Source organism: Pavona decussata, unplaced genomic scaffold (genome assembly GCF_977016875.1).
Source record: "Pavona decussata unplaced genomic scaffold, jaPavDecu1.1 SCAFFOLD_42, whole genome shotgun sequence".
Lineage (NCBI taxonomy): Eukaryota > Metazoa > Cnidaria > Anthozoa > Scleractinia > Agariciidae > Pavona > Pavona decussata.
In genome coordinates this window covers 118,587-142,170 of record NW_028145464.1, presented here as the reverse complement: position 1 = coordinate 142,170, position 23,584 = coordinate 118,587, and the positions used below count along the sequence as shown (strand labels likewise).

Below are 23,584 nucleotides of genomic sequence, written 5' to 3'. Positions count from 1 at the left end.
CTTTCCCCAGGTGTACAGTATGCGGGCCGTGAAAATGATCTCTGATGCTCAATTTGAAAAAATGGGCTTAGCTATCGGACAAATAGCTATGTTGAAGACATTAATCAAGGACAAACCGACCGAGGGTACGTTAACTTCAATTCTGTTCACTCACAAGCACTTAGTTAACATTTTAGAGGATCCATCTTAAAATGAGTGAGCATAAGGACGAATTACCTAGGCTCTTTTCAGGATGTGCTCATTACGAATTTGACAGAAATGGAATGAGTAAGTTTTGATTGTTGTCGTTGGAGTTGTTAAGATCATACGACTGTTTTTTTTTTTTCTATGTCTTTGTTTTTTGCCCTGAAATTCTCTAAGTTTGTTCATGTCCCCATCTCGGATCTATGTACGTTATCTAATGAGCACACTTCAGAAGCGTTGCGTGACTCAGCTCTGACTTCGACTTAGACAGTGAAGATGTCTACAAACGGATAAATAGACCTTTGCTCCCCAAGAAAGAGCTGATACCTCCCGTCTCACAATTTACAGAATCACCGTTGGAGTGATCATCCCTGGTGAAAATCTTTTGAGGATCTTTAAAGATCCTCAAAGATCTTCATGAAGATCTTCGAGGATCCTTATGAAGATCTTTAAGGATCCTTAAACAATCTTGCAAAGATCTTTAAGGATCCTCAAAAATCTTTGCCAAGATCCTTAAGGATCCTCAACTTTCTTGCCAAGATCCTTGAAGATCTTGGCCAAGATCTTTGAGGATCCTCAAAGATCCTTAAGGATCCTTGCAGATCTTGCCAAGATCTTGTCAAGATCTTTAAGGATCCTTGGCAGATCTTTCCAGGATCTTTGAGGATCTGCAAAGATCCTTTGCAGAACTTGCCAAGATCTTTGAGGATCTTCAATTATGTTGCAAAAGATCTTAAAAGGATTTTCAAGGATCCTTTGCAGACCTTTTCAAGATTTTTGAGGATCTTCAATAACCTTGCCAAAGATCTTCAAGGATCCTACAGGATCCTTTGCAGCTCTTGCCAAGATCTTTGAAGATCTTCAATAATCTTGCAATGCAAAAGATCTTCAAGGATCTTGAATGAACCTTTTCAAAATCTTGTACTACTTTGAACTTTCCAAAATCACAAGAACATTTGTGACTGAAATTTCCAGTGAGTCTCAGAATAAGCTGCTGAGAATGTACAAGAAGTATGTAGATGAAAAAGAACAACAGCATGTCATAAAAGGGATAATTTTATTGAACAATCCCTAACTTATTTTAGTTAAGATTCAGGAATTTGTTTGTTTATAAATGTAGGTCTACAGTGCTAAATCAATACAAAGTAACTTGTGTAAATAAAATCAGAAATAGAAACATAACTTTTAATATGTATTGTGAAAGAATAATATTTAGCAGGTGGATATTTGACCTCAAACATGATGGACAAAATTTTGACTACAACATGAAGCCTGGGTGATTACAATCCTGATGTTAATGTACAAGAAACTGTAATAATTTTTATTGTAAAATTTGGTTTGACAATTGCCAGTGAAAAAGTTAATACAAGAAAAGATAATAACAGAAAAACAATAACTTATAGCAAGCTCCGATTATGTGCAAAAGTTCTAATGACAAGGCTACACAGTGCAACAAATTTCAACAGATGTTGCTCACGACATTAGTGCAAGTCAAAATCCCTGTCTAAATTATCAGCCTTTAACACTGAAGTGGCAAGGGCCACGAAGAGACTCACAGGTTTCAATCAGCAATTTATTCACTCAAATCAAGGGATTTGGTAAAATACCTATCAGAGAAAGTACAGGAAACAACTGAGAACGACTATAAAAAGAATAAACGCGAAAATGACAACTGAAACCAAAACACAGGACGACTGAAAAAACACTTACCAATTGCTGGATTTAGGTGGGTGAGTGATAAAATGAAAGTGTTGAAAATATTATATACCACTGAATTTACATATAGTGCGAAAAATTGTTCAGGAAGGAATGAAGGGTGCAGGACACAATTAACACGGATAAAGATACGGAAAACAAAAACTACATGGAAAAGTGTAAATTAACAAAAACCGCAACATCCTGGGGGGCTTCGCTGAATTTGCGGAAATTCAGCAATAAAAGCGAATCAATTAATCAGTCACTGAAAGTTCTTAGAACTAGCGCAATCAAACTGTCCAAGAGATTTCTGAGAATAAATCTTCTTCTTCCAGCAATACAAGTTTTGAAATCGGCCTCACGAGCGTTGAATTCTTCGTTTTGACTTCTCCAACTCGGACGCGTTGGTCGTGGCCAGGATAGATCTTTATAACTCTGCCAAGGAGCCATCTTCCACGAGGGGAATTTTCATCCACAAGCATTACAAGATCATTGACCTTCAAGTTTCCTTTCTCGCGAGCCCATTTTTGGCGTTGCTGTAAAGCTGGAACGTATTCTCTTAGCCTCCGTTTCCAGAAGCAGTCAGCAAGGAATTGGGCTCTCCTCCATTGTTTTCTTCTGTAAAGATCTTCGCGAACAAACAGACCTGGGGGCAGAGCGAGATTTTCCTGTTGCAGCAGAAGGTGGTTCGGAGTGAGTGGCTCCGGGTCGCTTGGATCATCGCTGCTGGGAGTAAGCGGACGACTGTTGAGAATGGTGACAACCTCTGCGAAGACCGTGCGTAAGGTTTCCAGTCCAACCAACGCATCTGGATTGCCAAGGATCGCCTTCATGGTCTTACGCACACTTCGAATTAACCGTTCCCAGACCCCATTCATATGGCTCGCGGTTGGAGGCTGAAATTTCCACTGGAACATTGGGCACAAGGAGCAATTAATCCCGTCCTTAATCAGTTGCTTGTTAAGATCATCCTGATTCCACTGACGAATAGAGTTGCGAATTTCCTTATCCGCTCCGACGAAATTTGTTCCGTTATCACTCCAGATTTCTTTGGGACACCCACGATTCGAGATGAATCTGCGGAGGGCTTGAATAAAGGCATCGGACTCTAATGAACTCACGTCTTCTATATGCACGGCGCGACTGGTAAGGCAGGTAAAGAGGCAACCGTACACCTTTTCTGAACTCCGACCACGCTTCACGTAGAATGGGCCAAAGAAGTCGACTCCTGTGTAGGTGAACGGCCGATCATAGGGAGTGAGACGTTCCTTTGGCAGGTCAGCCATCAACTGAGTCATGGGGACTTCATTTCGCTTGCGACAATCGATGCATCTTCGTAGAACATGGCGCACGAGTGACCTTGCTTGAATAATCCAGAAATGTTGTCGTATGAAGGAAAGTACGTGCTCTCGACCGGCATGCCCCAGGATTTCGTGGTAGTAGCGCACGATCAGGGTAGAAACTGGATGATCTTTAGGAAGTATCATCGGATGGGCAGCTTCGAAGGCGATAGGAGCGTGACGAATTCTTCCTCCCACGCGTACGGTTCCTTCTACGAGTACAGGAAGAAGAGTTGCAAGCTTGCTTTGACATTTAACTGGACGACCTTCGACTAAGGAATCAATCTCTTCGGCAAAGGCTTGGCGTTGTACCAACTGTACAATTTTCTTGGTAGAGCACCGTATCTCTGAAAGGGATATTCCACCTCTCTCAGTAGAAGTTCCTTTGTTCTGAACATGGTTAACGAAACGTAACAACCAGGCGACAAGAGTTAAGAGGCGAGGCCAAGATGAATAGCGACGCAGAAGCAGGTCCAGTGATGATCCACGGTCAATCACCATGACAGTTCTTTCAACTTGAACTTCACTGTCGTCTTCTGGAATATTGCCAATCCTTCTAACTGGCCAATGTTCTTCGGGCTTCAGGAGGAAACTTGGGCCAGAGAGCCAGCGGCAATTTGGGTCAAGATCATGTAGCGTCATTCCTCTGGAACCATCGTCAGCTGGGTTCAGTGATGTTGGCACATGTCGCCATTGCTGAGGAGTCGAGGCTTCATGAATTTCGTTCACTCGATTAGCAACGAATGGCTTGAATCGCCTCTTCTCGTTCGTAATGAACTGCAAGGTCGTCAAAGAGTCTGTCCAGAACGTAACACCTTGAAGGGGTATGTCAAGCTCGTCGCGTATCAGTAAATGCAAGCGTGTAGCTACCACTGCTGACTGTAACTCTAAACGCGGTATGGACCACTGTTTCAGCGGGGAATTGCGGGTCTTTCCCATAACAAAGGCGCAATGGACCTTTCCTGTATCATCAACGAGCCTTAAGTAGCCAACTGCAGCGTAACCTTTGTTAAATGCGTCAGAAAAATAGTGCATTTGGACATCTGTGATGACTCGGGTGCTAGAAAATGATTTGAAGCATCGCGGAATCTTGATGTTCGCAACAAGGGGCAGAGACTCTACCCATCCATTCCACTGTGTTAGCAAAGGCTCTGGAATAGGGTCATCCCACTGGACGTCCATTCTCCATAGTTCTTGAAGCATGACTTTGACAGGGAGGAGAAACGGGCCCAAAAAACCAAGTGGATCGAATAGGGAACTAACAGTCGAAAGAATGCCACGTTTAGTTGGAGGCTTGTTCGTGGGAACAACCTTGAATTGCAAGGTATCCGAAGCTGCATCCCAGTGTAATCCAAGTGCGCGGCTGATAGGAAGTTGGCTGAGGTCGAGATTGATAGAAGGATTCGCTCGTTCCTCTTGTGGGAGGGCCTTTAACACCTGCCTATTGTTGCTTGTGAACTTCGTTAGGTGGAAGCCGCCCTCACTCAGTAGCATGGTCAGCTGGTCTACAAGCCAAATCACCTTCTCTGTTGTCGGCGCAGATTTCAGTACACCATCAACGTAGAAATTTCTGTGTACGGTCTTGATGACTTCAGGGCTATACCGGCCTTTATTATCGTCTGCCGTCTGTCGAAGTGCCTTGTTGGCACAGCAAGGGGATGAAGTTGCACCAAATATGTGGACAAACATCTGATATTCGTTAGGAGGGAGATTTGAAGAAGCATTCCACCACAAGAATCTTAGGGCGTCTGCATCCTCTGGAAGAACTTTGACTTGATGGAACATCGCCTCTACTTCAGCTGTGAACGCAGTTTCTTCTTCTCGAAAGCGAATAAGTACGCCAACCAGATTATTTGTGAGATCTGGGCCATGGTACAACCGATCGTTCAGGGAAGTGCCATCAAATTTAGCGGCAGCATCAAATACCACGCGTACTTTGTTGGGCTTGTTAACGTTCAGCACCGGGTGGTGTGGTAAGTACCAAGTGATCTTGGATCTCTTAGAGGCCTCTTCTTCGTTTAGCTGTCTTGCATATCCTTTAGTAACATAGTCATCTATGACGGAGCGGTACTTTTCCTCTAGGCCAGGATCCCGGTTAAATCTCCTTTTCAGAGCTTGAAGACGACCTTCTGCCAAGGCTCTGTTAAATGGAAGGTAGGGTACTTCCTGCCTCCAGAGAAGGCCCATCTGGTAATGGCCGTCAACCTTAGAGATTGTGTTCTCTATTATCTTCAGCGCCTTTCGATCCTCAACAGACATTGGCCCAAAGGCTTTTTTCACGGTGCCGTGGGACTCAATTCGCCAGAATTCTTCCAACTGTCGGTTGAGAGAAACATCTTCAGAAGAAGCATGATGCAGGTTAAACTGACGTCTACCGTCTACACTGCCGGAACCGCCAAGGATACTCCAGCCAAGGCAGTATCGTATCGCGAAGGGCTCATTAGGACTTCCTTTTCTAACTTCCAACGGAATAAAGGCTTCCTGGATGTTCGTTCCAATCTTCTTTCTTTCCACTTCGGGAAAAGGGACTTGACACAAGTGCGACCATTGCTCCATCTTCTTGCGAGCTGTTACATGCTTAAGCGGGATGGTAAGGTCTCGTACAGCCCATGCATTGCGCACAGTAATCTGGTGTGAGTGCTGATCATCAACGGGCGCTATTTTGAAGTCAACCTTTACTACATTCTCCTGTTTGTCTCTTTGGCTTACTGTGGAAAGGAGGAGTTGTCCATCTTCGCCTTGAATACCAAGCTGATCGACGAGGGATGGGTCAATCATAGTGACGTCGGAGCCGGAGTCAATCAAGCCGTAAGTGGTTGTATATCGTCCATCGTTGGCGATGATCTTGAGGAGCATGATCTGCAGGTAAATCTCAGAGGATTCAGCCAAGGTTGCAGTAGCGCACGTGCTCGAGGGAGCATCTTGGTCACTTGGCAGGACAGTAGGCATGGTTGGGATGACTGTGACTTCAGTGTTGTTAGTGTGATGATCAGCGTTTTCTCGGGATGGACCTGACAGGTGAAGCAAAGTGTGGTGAGACCTTCCACAACCAGGTACCCTACAACGCATTTGCAACTTGCACGAACTGGCCGTGTGTTCTGTAGAGTTGATGCAGTTGAAGCAAATCCGCTTTCTGTTGACTAAGGCCCTCCTCTCCTCGACGGGCTTAGACTTGAATACCCCGCAGCGATAGAGTGGGTGGTACTGGACACACAAGGGGCAGTTGCTGGCTTTAGTGTCTTTATTGATCGCAAGTCTGCTGGCCTCCCTAGAGGTACTTGTGGTAAGAGTGGTAAGGTGACGCAGATGAGACTTGTCTCGATCTTCAATTCGTTTGTGTGACTTCACCTCAGAAGAAGTTGTGAAAAACGGATGATTAGCCAAATCAGCTCGGTCATTCAGGAACTCAACAATGTCTTTGAATGTGGGGATAATTCTTCTTTGGCGTTGAAGCTTCTTCAAATGTTCTCGAAACTTGTCTTGGAGCCATTTGGGCAACCTTAGTATCACTTTCTCGAGATTGTCAGTGTTCATTTCTCCTAAACAGTTCATAGATCCGAGGGTATCATACATGACTTGTGCCATATCTGCATAGCGTTGGAGACCATCCTTGTCTTGAGATGCGATAGGGGGACCTTTAATCAGAGTGTCGACGCAAGCTCTTACGATCTTAAAGGGTTGACCAAAACGACTTTGCAGGACTTCTAATGCCTTGGTTAAACCTCCTGGCAAGGCCTCGTACCTTTGCACAGCTCTAAGAGCAGGGCCCTCGAGAAACTGCAACAGGCGAGCCATCTTAGTCTGTTCATCCAATGCCTTCAATTCTACCATCTGGTGAAACCTCTGTCTGAATAGTGGATATCTCTCAGGGGAGCCATCAAACTTAAGCACTTGTAGTGGAGGTAGACCTTGATCGGCACTAATTCTTTCTATTGTGGTAGCAATAGTTGCAAGGAAGCTTTCACCCATTGGCTGAAGAGAAGGTGGAAGATGTCCTGAAGTTGCGTGACAAGGCAGGTGAACTGGACCATAGGCTTGAGCTGCATGTGTGAATATTGGACCTGCATTGTAGGGCGGCTGGGATGAGAACAGGGAGACACCCGGGTACATGGCAGGAACACACGAGCTAGCGCGCGAAGACTCGGGAACATACGAAGACGGCAACGTTGAGGCAGACATAGCAGGAACCACAGAAGCAGGCGTAGGCATCGGTGGGAAATCAGGAACATACGTGGGGTACGCAGGTAACGTGGAGACGCGCGAGGATAACACAGGAACTGCAGAGGCTTGCAAGGAAGCACACGTAGGCATGGGTGGAACATCTGTAGGACGCGTAGGGTACGCAGGTAACGAGGAGACGCGCGAGGACACCACGGGAACTGCAGAGGTTTGCAAGGAAGCACACGTAAGCATGGGTAGAAAATCTGCAAGACGTGTAGAGTACGCAGGTAACAAGGAGACACGCGAGGACACCACGGGAACTGTAGGGGCTTGAAAGGACGTGGCAGAAAACCCAGGAAAACGCGAAGTGGGCGCAGGTAACGTTGATCCACGCGAGGACGTGTCGGGAAGAACAGAGACACGCGAAGACGTGACGTGGCCGGTCGAGACTCTCGTGGATGAGACAGAACACGTGGTTGGAGAAAATGGCTGCGTGGAGCAAACCTGCGCGATCGACCCTAATTGAGTGGAAACAGCTTGAGGGTAGACAACTTGCGGACCAGCGTTGGATACGCTTGTAAAGTTTCCGTCAATGTCAATATTTCTGTTGAAACTATGCCGCTCAGGTGGATTTTCCTCAAACCGCAGACAAGAAAACTCGCGCTCTGCTAACTTGAACTCCAAATCTGCCAACTCTGTCCTTTCCCGTGCTTCCTCTGCCTCTTTTTCGGCGTCGAGCTTCGCTAGTTCTAGTTGATGTTGAAATTCGAATTGCTTTTGTTTCATTTCTAGCTCCAATAACTTGACTTTCATTGCTATTGTCCTCAATCGTTTTTGCTCAGTTTGTTTTTCGACTAGAGCCGCTTTTTCTGCCGCGATTTTGGCTTCGCGAAGTCTCGAGCTCGCTGCACTTAACTTGGAAATTCGACTGCTCTGCGATTTCACCGATCCTCGAGGCGATGAAGTGTCGACACGGGGTAATTCTTCTGACACTTGTTTATTAAAATACGAAGCAGCTTCGATCGCGAAATGTTCAATCCTTTCATCATACAGACGTTTTCTGACCTCTTGAGCCTCGTAAACGCCCTGGATTTCGTGAAGTTCCACGCTGCTGTCATTGAGAAGAACTTTGGTCCGCGCGACGTTGTCTCTATAATTCCTAAATGCATCGGACAAGGTGGCTTGCAGATTCCGCACTTGCACCAAGTTAGCAAAGTCCGCGAGTAAATCATCAATTCGAGCACACACTTTAGACATTGTGGCGACATAGCCTCCTGCAGACCGTTTTAGACTGTTCAGCTTTTCGCGTACAACTCCTTCTTGGTCCTGCAGCGAATTAGGCATTCTACTCCTGGAACTCGCTCGGATGGAACTTGCATTATCAGCTTCGATACCGTCCATGATCTTCAATTGGTATTTTACAATGAAGTGGCAAGGGCCACGAAGAGACTCACAGGTTTCAATCAGCAATTTATTCACTCAAATCAAGGGATTTGGTAAAATACCTATCAGAGAAAGTACAGGAAACAACTGAGAACGACTATAAAAAGAATAAACGCGAAAATGACAACTGAAACCAAAACACAGGACGACTGAAAAAACACTTACCAATTGCTGGATTTAGGTGGGTGAGTGATAAAATGAAAGTGTTGAAAATATTTTATACCACTGAGTTTACATATAGTGCGAAAAATTGTTCAGGAAGGAATAAAGGGTGCAGGACACAATTAACACGGATAAAGATACGGAAAACAAAAACTACATGGAAAAGTGTAAATTAACAAAAACCGCAACAAACACTTGAACTTAAAAGTTACTGCCTTGTCTGCACAACTTTAACACATATTTATAGTGGCTCAGAAAAATTGTAGTTTTTCTCTCGTGATGACCCACAAAATGTGGAATAACTATATTCTAGATAATGAATAATGTAACAAAACAGTGCAATCACAACATCAGCAAATGTTGTGCTACTATAAAAATTTGATAGGCATAATATTTGTGCAAGCACAGTCCTAAAAGACAAAAAAGTACCAATTTGCTTGTAATTTACATGATCAAAACAATTTGACCCTCGAATTTTCTATTAAACTATCAGACATCAAGTAATGAATTCAAGGCTCAAAGTTACAAAATTTTATTTTTTCATTGTTCCTGAGTAGTATATATAGTAGTAGAGGTCACAATTCATAACCTTATTAAATCAATTGAAAATAGGCTCCCCTGCTTACAAGTGACTTAGCTTATTGAGCAGGATTTGGTGACTTCACACACTTTGAAGCTGCAGTCTTGAGTATCGACCTTGACAACAACATTGAGTTGAAGATCTACAGCAAAAAGAGAAAAAATCATGCACTTTAGTCAGTTCTTCTGTGTGATTACAGGGTTCACACTCGTTTCTAAATCATGGTGCTATTTTATTGTACATGTGGGCATTATAATACTCCACAAACTGACCTTCAACTTCAATCAAATCACAGGCAAATTAAAGTAATGTTATACTCGACCGGATAAGTCACCACACAAATAAAGCTTGCAATTGATTTTCAGTACAACTACAATCATTTGATTGTTCATTTCAATTAGCACTAAAACTACAAACTTACCCCATAAAAACGTTTGTAAATATTTTATTTTAAAAATAAATAGGAAATGGCTACCTCGACAACCGAGATCAGATGAATTTGTAGCTAAATTCACAGAAGCACATGCATTCGTTTGGTTGAATTGTGCATCATACATTTTCAAGCCAGTCTTTTATCAAAATCATTGATTATAAAGCCTACCTGTTTCTAAAAAGTAGTTGCCCAGGTTTTAAAAGAAGAAAAAACCGAGGAAATGTGCCTTGTTTTCCTGAGTCCTGCTAAAATCCAAAAGAAACGGTCTTTCTGCGAGCCTGCAGTGTATAGCTGCTGACCAAATTTGGCTTTGTTCGTGCCCAGTCTTCCAAGTCTCATGGAAATCCAAGATGGCTGCCGCTCTTGGCCCGGTGGTTTCCTTGTTTCCTTTATAAAAGGAGTATTGTGCAAGAAAGCGACAGGGTAATCATTTGATGAAGACTGTGAGCAAACTTTTAGCTATTGGAAATCACTTTTTACTTATAAGAATGAATTGCTGAGTCTGAGTATCACTAAGACACTATCATGCTGCATGACAAGCACTGATCAGACAATCAGCTGAGTAAACTTATTTATTTGTCTATTGAATTATATCCTTTTGTGGGAAGCCATATAAAGCAGGCATCTTGGTGCAACATATCAACTTTCAATGTTTTAGTGAACAGTCTGTACTTACCAACACCTTTAAGGTATATGATTATTTACTCTGGAAGCTCAAACTCAGTAAGTAGTATGGGATATTAGGGGATCAGCGCCTTTTTCCAAAATATGGTTAATTTTTTGCGCTGATTTTTTTGCGCTGATATTTTTTTTAAAAAAATAGAATCAATTATTTTTCCAAGTCGAAATATCGTCAAGGCATTTTCAAAAGAAAACTTTTTGGAATTCTATATTAAAATACCCACAAAAGTGCGTTTAAAATAATCATCATATGAAATCATTAGTCATTTCGACGCTTGGTCTTTTATTTGGTTTTTATGGCTCAGGCGAAGCCAGGAGTTTAGCTTTTCGGCAGCGCAGCGCGAGCAGGGGAGGAAAAGCGTTAAAAACTCCGCCGAGGTTTAGGTGGGAAGAGGAGCGAAGCGACGATGGACCGAGGCTTTATTGTGACGAATAATTTTTCAAGGTTGAACCAAAAAGGCTTAAAGAGAAACCGCTTGTATATAATATGGAGAAAATTTCTATTATTGGAACTTATAAAAATCGTTATAGCGAGGAAGAAACTTCTTTAGCAATGGCAATTCAAATGAGATGTTTGGATAAACATTTGAAGGGATTAAATATGAATGAAATTTATGATGTCATGTTTGATATTGTTAAAAAAATATGGTGATATTTGTTTTTACCATAGATTTTGCCTTTATCATGAGGAAAAGAATAGAATACATTTTGATATTCATGGATATGATTATAGGGAAACTAAATATTATAGAACTGGTATTAATAATCTGAAACAAAAAATTGAAAAAAGTTTGGATTTGGATAAACTGTTTAATTATGTTTTGTTTCGTTATAAAGGTTTGGGATGGAAAGGTGTTCATTACATAAACATAATAATAAGATCTAAGGGTAAAGTTGTTAAACCATTAGAAAACCGGAAAAAACTGGTTAAAACCGGTTAAAGAAATTGCGCAAATAATTTCCCAAGGTCAAACCAATTTTGTTAAAGAAATTGCATCAATGATTTTTTTCCAAATCATAGGCGTTTCTATCAAATTATCATCATATGGTTCAGGTGGAGCCGTTACATTAATATTAAATGTGAATGGTTCGTTAAGTGACTTGATTACTTTTTTCTTTGTAAAAATTTTTAGAGAAAGGCTTAAAGAGATGTTATTATATATACAATATAATATGGATAAATTATCAAAATCTGAATTATTTCAAATCATTTCTCAGCAAAGTAAGAATATTGCTGCATTAACAAAACAAGTGAAGCAATTAATAGATGTGAATAAGCAATTAATCGAACGAAACAAACCAGTTCCAGCACCGAGAACGGAAAAAATTATGGAGCAACCAATTCCAGCACCGCGTAAAAATGTCAAGAAAATGATTAAAGAGTATGAGGAAAATATTAAACCAATTCCACCTCCCCGCACTAAAATAAAGCAAGTGAATAAAGCTTTAAAAGGTTATACTGAATCATATGAGGTGACAGTAATAGATGATAAAGATCCATTAGTTCAATTGCAAAAAAACAAGACAAAAACTAGGATTTTATATCAAAAACATATTAGAATCCATGAAAGGTTTGAAGTTTATTGAAACTCTGAAAGTGACGTTTGAAAAAACAACAGGTGATATAATTATATCCAAGACGGCATATTTTAACAGTAAGGCTCAAACGATCATCAACCAAACAGAAATTGCTGAAGTACTAAAATTGACTGCAGAACAAATCTTGAATAGGATAGCTCAATGGATATCAGAGGGTTCAGGATGGATCATAAAATCAATCGACAATCATTATCTGAATATTGTACGATATAAACCAATGAAGGGTTCATCGTATCTTAAACTGCCAATTGAATTACAAAATAAGAAAGGATTAATTAATCTGCAGAATAAAGACAATGAATGTTTTAGATGGTGTCATGTGAGGCATCTATGTCCAATGGATAAAGACCCACAGCGTATTAAAAAATCTGACCGAAAATACGTTAGTGAATTGAATTATGATGGAGTTGTATTTCCTGTTTCCATCAAACAGATAAATAAAATTGAATTACAAAATAAAATCAATATCAATGTTTTCGGTTATGAGAATAAGCAACCATATCCATTATTTGTCTCAAAAGAAAAGTTTGAAGATCATATGGAATTATTGCTTATATCTGAAAATGAGAATAAACATTTTGTGTACATCAAAGATTTTAATAGATTTATGTTTAACCAAACCAAGCATAAAAATAAGAAACATTTTTGTATGCATTGTTTGCAATGTTTTAGCACAAAAGATGTGTTTGATGTCCACAAGAAAAACTGTATTGTAATAAATGGTACACAAGCCATAAAAATGCCAAGTAAAGATAACAACATTTTAAAATATAACCATTACCACAAGCAATTACCAGCTCCATTTGTAATATATGCTGACTTTGAAGCTTTAACAGAACGGATACATGGTTGCCAACAGAATAATGATAAATCTTTTACAGATGCTTATCAAAAGCATACAGATTGTGGGTATGGGTATTAAGTTGTTTGTTGTTACGATGATAAGTATACCAAGGATGTTCAATATTATAGAGGTGAAAATGCTGTTTACAAATTTTTGGAAAAAAATGTTAGAAGAAGTAAGTCACTGCAAAAATATTATCAAACAAAAATTCAACAAACCATTGAAAATGACTAATGTTGATGAAGAACAATTTAAAAAAGCTGATAAGTGTCATATTTGTGGTATATTGTATAATGACAAAGATATAAGAGTCAGGGACCATTGTCATATTACAGGTTTGTTTAGAGGTTCAGCACATCAAGATTGCAATTTGTCGTTTAAACTCACTGGCAAGATACCTGTGGTTTTTCATAATCTGAGAGGATACGATAGTCATTGTATAATGCAGCAGATTGGTGAAATTGTTAAAAAACATACATATGTGAATGGAAAAGGTGAGGAGTGTCAAATGAATGTCAATGCCATTCCAAATAACATGGAAAAATATATGGCTGTTATGTTGGGAAATAGTTTGGTATTTATTGACAGTTTTCAGTTTATGAGCCAATCACTTGCTAATCTTGTTAACAATCTTCCAAAAGATGCTTTGAAATACACGAGAGAATTTTTCAAAAAGGATAAATATTTCAATCTAATGACTAAGAAAGGTGTATACCCATATGATTACATGGATAGTTTTGATAAGTTTAAAATGACTGAATTACCATCAAAAGAAGAGTTTTATAGTCAATTGAATGATGAGCATATATCTGATGAGCAATATGACCATGCAAAAAAAGTTTGGAAAACCTTTAAAGTAGAAAATATGGGAGTATATCATGATCTTTATTTAGCGAGTGACGTAATTTTATTGGCAGATGTTTTTGAAAATTTTAGAAAAACGTGTTTGGAATATTATAAGTTAGATCCGTGTCATTATTTCACAAGTCCGGGTTTGAGTTGGGATGCTATGTTAAAAATGACTGGTATCAAATTAGAACTTATGACTGATATTGATATGTTCCAATTTATTGAAAAAGGTCTAAGAGGTGGTATCAGTTACATTGCTAATCGATATGGAAAAGCAAATAATCCCTACATGAAAGAGTATGATGAAAAAGAACCATCTTCTTATATCATGTATCTTGATGCAAATAATTTATATGGTTGGGCTATGTCACAATATCTTCCAGCAGGAGGTTTTAAATGGATGTCTCAAAATAAAATCGATGAACTTGACTTAGCTAAGTATGATTCCTCATCAAAAAAGGGATTAATATTGGAAGTTGATTTGGATTATCCTACCTCACTACATGATCTTCATAATGATTTTCCATTAGCACCAGAACAAGTTTGTGTAAAAGAGAATATGTTGTCGAATTATTGTAGTACGATAAAAGAAAAGTATAATATTTCCATTGGTCAGGTTCATAAATTAATTCCAACTTTGTCTGAAAAACGGAACTAGGTATTACATTACAGAAATTTGCATTTATATCTTGATCTAGGTTTGAAAATAACCAAGGTTTATAGAGTACTTGAATTTGATCAATCACCATGGCTAAAACAATACATAGATTTCAACGCTCTTAAAAGAACTAATGCCAAAAACAGTTTTGAAAAAGATTTCTTTAAACTTATGAATAATAGTGTATTTGGAAAAACAATGGAAAACCTCAGAAAAAGAGTTGATGTAAGGTTAGTCACTGATGAAAAGAAACTTGTTCAATTAACATCAAAACCAACCTATGTTTCAAGTAAAATTTTCAACGAGAATCTAGTAGCAGTTCATAAGATAAAAGAGACATTAACATTAAATAGACCAGCATATGTTGGGATGTGTATTCTAGATATAAGTAAAACACTAATATATGATTTTCATTATAACTACATGAAATCAAAATACGGAAACAGAGCAAAATTATTATTTACAGACACTGATTCTCTAACGTATGAAATTAAAACAGAAGATGCCTACAAAGATTTTTGGAACGACAAAGATAAATTTGATAACAGTGATTATCCAGCAGATAGTCCATTTTATGATGCTAGTAATAAAAAGGTAATAGGTAAGTTTAAAGATGAAGCGGCTGGCAAACCAATAACGGAATTCATTGGTTTACGTAGTAAAATGTATTCATACACCAAAGATGATGGCACCAACAATAAAACTGCAAAAGGTATTGCGAAAAATGTGATTAAAAAAGTCATCAAACATGAGGATTACAAAAATATATTATTCAACAACGAGCAAATGTATCATAACATGAAAACGATCAGAAGTGATTTGCATATCCTCAAGAGTTTTTCACTAAACAAAGTTTCATTGACATGTTTTGATGATAAAAGGTATATACTTGATGATGGCATAAATAGTTATGCATATGGTCACTACCGAATAAAAGAAGCAGGAGATTGAATCACCAGTATATGCCGGATTAATTTTTTCAAAGAATCAATAACGTATTCAATTAATAATTCAATTTTTCGATTTTTCAAAGGTTGTAAACATTCACATATTTTAATCAATGTTGAGAAAAAGCCATTTTCTCCACTTATGAATTTTTCTTTCAAATATTTTAAACGATCTTCAGTGATATATCCGATAATAGTTCCATCATTTTTATAATTATAATATATCAACATATTATCAAATATTTCTGAATTAGATTGGTGATTATATTCATAACATTTGTATAATAATTCGATGTAAGGGTCTCTCATATAATAATGTAGATTTCATTTTTTTTATATGGTTTAACAGTTTAAAGAATTGTCACTATTATAAAATATGATAGAAATTTCTGATAAAAAACGTGATTATTCGTTTGTGGCAAATAATCATACCAATAAAAAATTTGTAAAAGCCATCAATTGTAGTAATAATGAGGTGACATACTTTAATAGTATGTATGCTATTCAACAATATCTTGGTATTAATGCAGGGATAGTAAAAATGGTTTGCGAAGGTATTAACCACTGCAAAACTGGAATTTCCAAAAAGAATGGTATTTCTTACAAATTTGAATATGTGAAAAAAGAAGATATGCCGGATGATTATATCAAATCATCAAGAACAGGAGAAAAAAGAATGAGATTATTAAGCGATGAAGAAAAATGGGCTAAAAGAACATATACCTGTGAATGTGGTCAAACAATGAAAAATCAATATAAAAATTATCATAGAAAAAAATGTGGAGAAATTAATGTATATTAACACCCAGGTTTTTAGTCATTTTTTTTTTTATATCTTTTTTTGTTAGTTTTACTAAAGAAGGCTTGTTAGAAGACTTTTTTGACATTTTATCTATTTCATCATTTGAATCATCAGAAGACTCTTCTGACTCTTCTGAAAACATAAAATAGTCAGAATAATCATCGATTTCATCATCGTAAACTCTACTTCTAGTTGCTGTTATTTTTTCGTAAATTTTCTTATAGTCAAGGTAGTTACTTTTTTTAATAATGTATAATAATTTATTTTTCCAATAAGGATCATGAAATTTTTTTTTATTTGATGGGAAGTCAACAAGAGCATTTAATTCATCAATGTCTTCAATGATACACTTCCAGGAGTGTGCGTCATCATGTGAATATGCCAGTTCATTGAAAAGTTTTTTTTTTCCAATCTATATTATCCATATATGATATATGATATATTAATTTCTGTTTAAACCATTAAATTCTTCAACGGTATCCAAGAATTAAAATCATCACTATATCCTTTTCATTTCACTAAAGCTTGTTTTTTCTTGTGATCTTTCCGGATGACTTTGTCAATTCTAAAGACCTCTTGTTTTGCTTTTAACAATTCAGCTTCATAAAAGCTGCCTTGTATCTCTTCATTATTGAGATCTTTCAGTTTGTAAGTGATCGGATTGGTGTATTGGATTTTGTCGATAATGAACACTTCTTCAGTCCAATTTGGTATAACCTTTATCAAATACCTTTCTTTTATACTTTGATATCCTGACCTTGTCACCTACTTTAAACTTAGGTAATTTTGGTTGCCTCATATCACCATATAGGTTGAAGTAAACAGTTCCTTTATTTTTCTTTTTTCTGGCTTCTGTTGGTGTCATTTTGATTGAGCTGTGTTTAGACATATTATACTGTTTCAACAACATGGGTAATATATCCAGATACATTGTATTGCCTTGGGCAGTGAACTGCTTCCACATCTTGGTTTTGATTGTTCTATTCCATCTTTCCACCACTGATGATTTTTCTTCATTTTCTGTTGAATAGAGTTTTATGTTTATGGAGTAAGTCTTTCATATGTTTGTTGTAGAACTCTGAGCCTTTGTCAGTCCATAGATACCCTGGTTTATCCCCTTCTTCGAAAATCTGTTGGAATGCTTTGGTTACAGTTTCACCTTTCTTATCTTTTAACGGAACAATCCAGCCGTATTTACTGAAGATATCTATAACCATGAGAAGATACTCATAACCTTTGTTCCATTTACTCAACTGTTGCATTTCAACAAGATCAGCAGCCCATATTTCATCAACATGATTAACAATAACACGCCGTCGAGTAAAGTTACGCTTTATGGGTTTTTGCAGTTCATCAGCTAATGTTTCTTGCCAGTTTTTACTCGACGGCTTTTGGCGTTTTTTGAAGCTCCAAGTCCAAGCTTTTTCTTTGTGGCTATTGCAGCTTGAGCTAAGCTTGTACCCCAAGGTTTTTCACGATAAGGTATTTCAGATATTCTTTGTAGCATAATATCATCAGCTGCGTGTTTATCGGATAATGATCTAGCATTGCTATAATCTATATCATGTTGTTGGCAAATAGCATCTAGTTTATTTATTGGTTCTCGATAATTGGGATCATCTTCTAATTTTGTGCCAGATCCACAATAATTGTATTTTTTCCCCTTAGGAGTTCTCATATGTAATTCTCCAAGTTTGGATAGTTGTTTTTGAAGATCGAAACCACTCCCATCGAGATCCTTTCTGTCAGTAACATATTTTTTATTAGGACGTACTTTGGTAGATAATTGATCAAGCATTTCAGAACCTGTCTTCTTTATAAAAGGAGTAGCTTTTTCTAAAGCATAATCAAGAGCCTTCTTTTGTAGCTTGGGATTTCTCAATGCTTCAGATCCGTAATATCTACCCATTTCTACAGCCTTTTTACCCAACCATGGGATACTATGTTGAATTAACATATCAGTACCAGTTGATGCTAAAGTATCCATTATGCCCGCCCCTTTGGACGGGCTGTTCCGTTTCCCTGATTTTGTTTAGCGAATTTGTTTTTTTTTTTTTATCCCGCATTCTGCACAAGTACAAAAGAACATTAATCTATTTTTTTTTTGTTTGGAAATAACCAGAAGGTTCAACACATTCAGTTTGTTTTTTTCTGTTTAACACAATACGATTTTACCATTTATACATATATATTACACAATATTTTTGAAATAATTTATTATGAATTCATGATTATCACTATCAGTAGTATTCAAATGGAAATTGGTATTATGAATTGTTTCTAGAATCGATTTTCCTTTTTGTCTTTCAAGCAGATAATAGAGACACCAATATCCACATAATACAGAATCTCGATCTTGAATTTTATCTGATGAATATATCAAAGGTTTACCACTTGTTGCAAGATATTTTTCCACTTCTTTTGGCATAGGTAATCCGAAGCTGTCAAAATATTCAGCATATTTGTTTCCATTTCGATATGCAACCCAATGTGTGCCTGATCCGATATAATCATCAAGATTTATGATCCCCACTTCATTGTTTCTGATGGACATGGGTAATTTATCTTTGCTGAAAACTCCTCTGAAATATTTGATACCAAGCTGTTTAACCCAATTATTAAGATAAAAATTGCTAAGCGGAGTATTAATAAATTCTACAAGATATCCCCGATTAGTGGAATGTTTTTGAAAGGACTGTTTTTTCCCAGTAGTAACCCTTTTCCTTTTTTGGAGGTTTTTTTTTTTACTCCCATGCCTATGGGTTGTTTCCAAGTACCATAAAATGGAGGTGGTGGTCTATAATCAGCTGGAAGAACCAAACCACCATTGGTATTTTTGGGAACATAAACTGGTACAGACCGTCTTGATCTCTCTCTGTCCACTTGCAACCCTTTTCCAGTCAATGCATTCAACAATAAAGGAACGCCAATTGAAGCCAATAATGTACCCAATAAACCACCTGATTGACTTTTTGTGGGTTTAATAACAATCTGTCCACCAGTATGAATTGCATTAACGATTTGTTTCTTTTGTTCATTTGTCAACCAATCTTTATACTTTATCAATTGATCAACTTTATTTTGTGGAATTAAGAACCCACCAACCTGTCCTTTTCCGAATATCTTATCAACACCAAGACTGGCAAGACCAGATAATGCTCCAGTAGCCAGTGGACCAGCAGCTTTTGAAGCTAGACTTGTTACAGCTGGAAGTGCCCTCGCACCAAGACTGAATAATGATGACCAAAGGCTCCCTCCCATTTTGACTGCTTTTCGTATCTGTGTTTTTGATATTTTAATGTCAGAACCAGTACCATTTGCCATTGATTTTCTTAATCTATTTATTTGGGTTTTGGTTAACATAAGTTGGTCAGGTCCATTTAGTTCATCATGTGATAATCTGATTGTTATTGCTGAATTATTTCTCAATGCTTTTGCTAATTTTTGTTTTTGTCCTTGAGACAATTTTACACCATGTGAATGATAGCTTGTCATATCTTGTATATGATATGTGAAGATAAAATTATATTTATCTGAATAAAAGCTTGCCGTCTTGCTGCACAAGTTCAGCATTTTGTTCGTATAAAGTAAGGGCATAAATTGAATAGTTTGCATTTGTGGCACCTGATAGTTCATAATGAAATACCAGTTTCGTTGTTCCATCTCTAATATCCGTCTTTTGTTTTGTTAGATCAAAGTATAAAAACCCGAATAATGATTTGAAATTAGATGTATTCAAAAGTGTACCTTGTCCATATTCATTGTTTCCATAAACATACTTTAGTACATCTCGGTAAACACGTGTCATATCAGTTGATGGGTTGTAGTGCACATCAGGATATTCATTACCATTTGCAACAACCAGATGAGCAGATGATAGTGCTCGATCATTAGCAACATTGAATGTGTTGTACAAGGAAGGATTAGTCGTTTGTGCACCAATATTGGCATCATTGATGATGAACACAAACACATGTCTTGGTCGTTCGATGCCAGTTGATATTGTAAATATACCAGATCGTAGTCTAGTACTGTTTGATCGTTCGATGTTTTCACGTAGATATGTCCATTTATGTGGTTTCATAAACTGATCAATGTATAATGATTGTCCTTCTGAATTGAAAGTTATTCTTGGCACTACTAGTTGCATCCTCATTATCATAACACGGCACGCACCCCCAGCTTGCCAAATAAGATTATCATCTGATTCAATTTGTAGATTTATTTCCAATTTTGTTGAAGGAAGAAGTTCATCTCGTAGTGCCTCAAAAAATGAATAACAATTAAGAGTAATTTCTGTTGTAACATCTGCTGATAAACCCAAAAGTGCTTTTCTTGCAGCAAACCCTTTATTGTAATTTGCCTGAGCAGGTCTTTCTTCAGCGTGTCGTTTTGTATCCAAATAAAATAATTCATTTTTTGCTGTTGATTGGGCGTATTCTTGACTGTATTCTAACAAATTTTTGATATTAACTGCTTGATTTGCATCGTTACAGTCATAAACTTTCCGACCATTTAGTTTAACATCGAAGTTGTTGATGAATGAATGAGATCCATTAACGATCCCATTGTGATCATCAGCCGCAATATTAGCGTTAGCCATTGTTTGTACTTTGAAGGTCATTGAGATTCTGGCATTATACCAGTCGAAAAGTGTTACCTCACCCGTGTTGTCAACCACAAACCTGTATCCGGTTTTCTTCTGAGAATTGTCGTTTCCTGGATCACCAGTATTCAGCGGTGTTTCAAGATCGAAAAAGACATCTTCATAACGTTCAAAATATTTTGGATTCCTGAATGATTTCATTATACTATTATATTACACAATTTTCCTCCTTCTGATTTTCCCACCAGATATTATCTGATTCACTCGATCTGCTATTTCCATATCAGAAAGTTGTTTTGTCACCTTTGGCTGAGTGGACATGCTAGTAGGTGACAAAATTGAGGGTTGTTTTTTACTCAATAACTGAACTATCTTATCTCCGGCTTTATTCCCAATATGCTCTCCAGTTTTTGTAACAGCCTTTGTAGCTGCTGTTTTAACTCCTTTTTTAGCTAATTCTTTGGTTGTTTTTCCGAATAATTTTGATGCAATTGATGTAAATATATTCCCACCAACAATTGATTCATCGTAAATATTCTTTCTAACATAACGACCCATTTCTGGGTCAAATCTTCTTTTGAATTCACTTTGTCTCATTATACAATTTCATTACACAAAACTTGAACGTAGAATTAAACTCATAAACCAATCTATATTATTTAAATCAATGGGTCTGTTTAATGCATCCGTTACCGTTATTCTGATTTCGGATATAATATTCTTTGATACTGGACTGAATAAAGCTCTTTTCGGCTTAAAAGTAAATGGAAATGATCTTCTTAAATTATCTGTTGGAATCATTATTAATGTATTTGTTAATACTCCATCGCTAATACTGTCAGTTATAAGATCACAATTTATGTTTATGACATCAATACTATTGGTTATATTTGGAAGTTTGCTGCTATATTCAGTCTGTGTTATTATTTTGGGCTCAAAACCGATCAGATCACCGAATTTTGAATTGGATATATCTAATCTCCATTTATTTCCAAGTTCGACAACGACACGATAACTTGATAAAACAAAATACAGTTTGACAGCTACACCATTAGCTGGTTGATCATCGTTTTGTTTAATGGCTTGTGTAATATAATTATTGAGATCATCATAACTGTACATACCATCAACAAATGTGATTGTTTCCCAATTGGCTCCACTATCTTTGGAGTATTTGATTTTATTATTGTTGTTTTTATTATTGATATTATGCCATGAATAAGTCATTGACACACGATTAACTGCTAGTTCATGTTTCATATTGCTGTCAAGATAAATTGGTGGATTAAACTTGATTGAAAAGTCTTCAGGCTGACTCCTACCTATTTTTTGACGATTAACGGATGATATCTTTATTTCTCGTTCTTGCATATATATCATTAGAATACATACTTCTTCAACAGCTCAATGAGTTGTTTATTGGAAATCGTACCTAGTTGATTCAATTTATGGGCAATCTGTGAAAATTCATTTTTAACGGAGTTATTCCCAGCTAAAATGGATCCGCCGCGAAGTTCCATTCTGTCAAGTAGGTCATTTATATTATTGGAATATACAACTCCTGATCCTATTTTTTTGAACTTATTACTGGTTTTATGGATTGATATTTCACTCAGTTGGTTTAATTCATTGAAAACCATTTTGGCTATATCACTGTATTTCTTTTTTGAATTGAATCTCTTTGTGAGGAGATCAATGGTGTCAAAATCAACCTTCTTATCAAGCACTTTTTGCCCATCTTTTGATGCAATAAGACGTAATTGTCCCATCAATTTGGGGATATCAATCATGAGACCACCATACTGACCATATTGATTTATCTTATACACATTCCGCTTTGGTTGTGTATGCAAGCCTTTACCACTGAGGGTTTTGAGACCTTCAGGGATTACTGCAATCCGATCTCTGTATTTTTGCAACGCTTTGATTTATCTGGTCAATAAATCGATTTTGACTTGATTCTTGCTTTTACCTTGACCTTTTGATAAAGGACCTTTTTTTCTACCAATTGCCTGTATTGTTTTACCAACGTATTCATCATAATCATCAAAATTAAGCGAACCATCCTGAATACGATGGAATACTGAACTAGGCGGAATTAATTTATATTTCATCATTGTCTCAATTTCATCATCATCGAATCTCTTGTCTAGATTTGCTTCATATGGTGACTTCATCATAGCTGGTTTGTAACCAATTGGCAGTTTTGTTTCTTGTTGTGGTTGTGGTTGTCCAGGCTGAATTGCTAACATCTCAATGTTCTCCAAACCTGATGTGATTGCTTTTTGGTTTTTCTGCAATTGCTTAATCAATTTATCCTGTTTGTCGTCGATTGTTTGTTTTGTCTCTTCCTGAGCTTTACTTATTGGTTTGAACGTTTCTGATAAACCCTGTTGTAAATCTTGTTTATTATGCTTGTATTCCTTCAACGTGTCTCTTACCTCTTTAGTAAGGATTCCAGCCTTAATCTTGGCTTCAGATATTTGTTTCAATCGTTGGATATCCATTATACTATTTGCTTACATAAACTTATCTAAACTTATCTAAACTTATCTTTCAGAAATCATATACAAATCCATCATTTTTATTGTCTAATAAAAT

The 23,584-nt window shown here is 37.3% G+C and overlaps 2 protein-coding genes across 2 annotated transcripts in view; both read right to left on the bottom strand.

Moving 5' to 3' along the window:
• The window catches only part of LOC146482818 (uncharacterized), a 410,856-nt gene that overhangs the window by 281,908 nt on the left and 105,364 nt on the right, over positions 1-23,584 (bottom strand). The gene's annotated exons all lie outside the window — the stretch shown is intronic.
• Positions 2,169-8,780, bottom strand: LOC146482819 (uncharacterized). The gene has a single exon (XM_085106693.1). It carries the CDS (start codon positions 8,778-8,780, stop codon positions 2,169-2,171), a length of 6,612 nt encoding a protein of 2,203 aa, XP_084962819.1.

Bases quoted from the DNA above. Each gene is read 5' to 3' on its own strand.
- LOC146482819 (XM_085106693.1), bottom strand. From the start codon at position 8,780: ATGGACGGTATCGAAGCTGATAATGCAAGTTCCATCCGAGCGAGTTCC.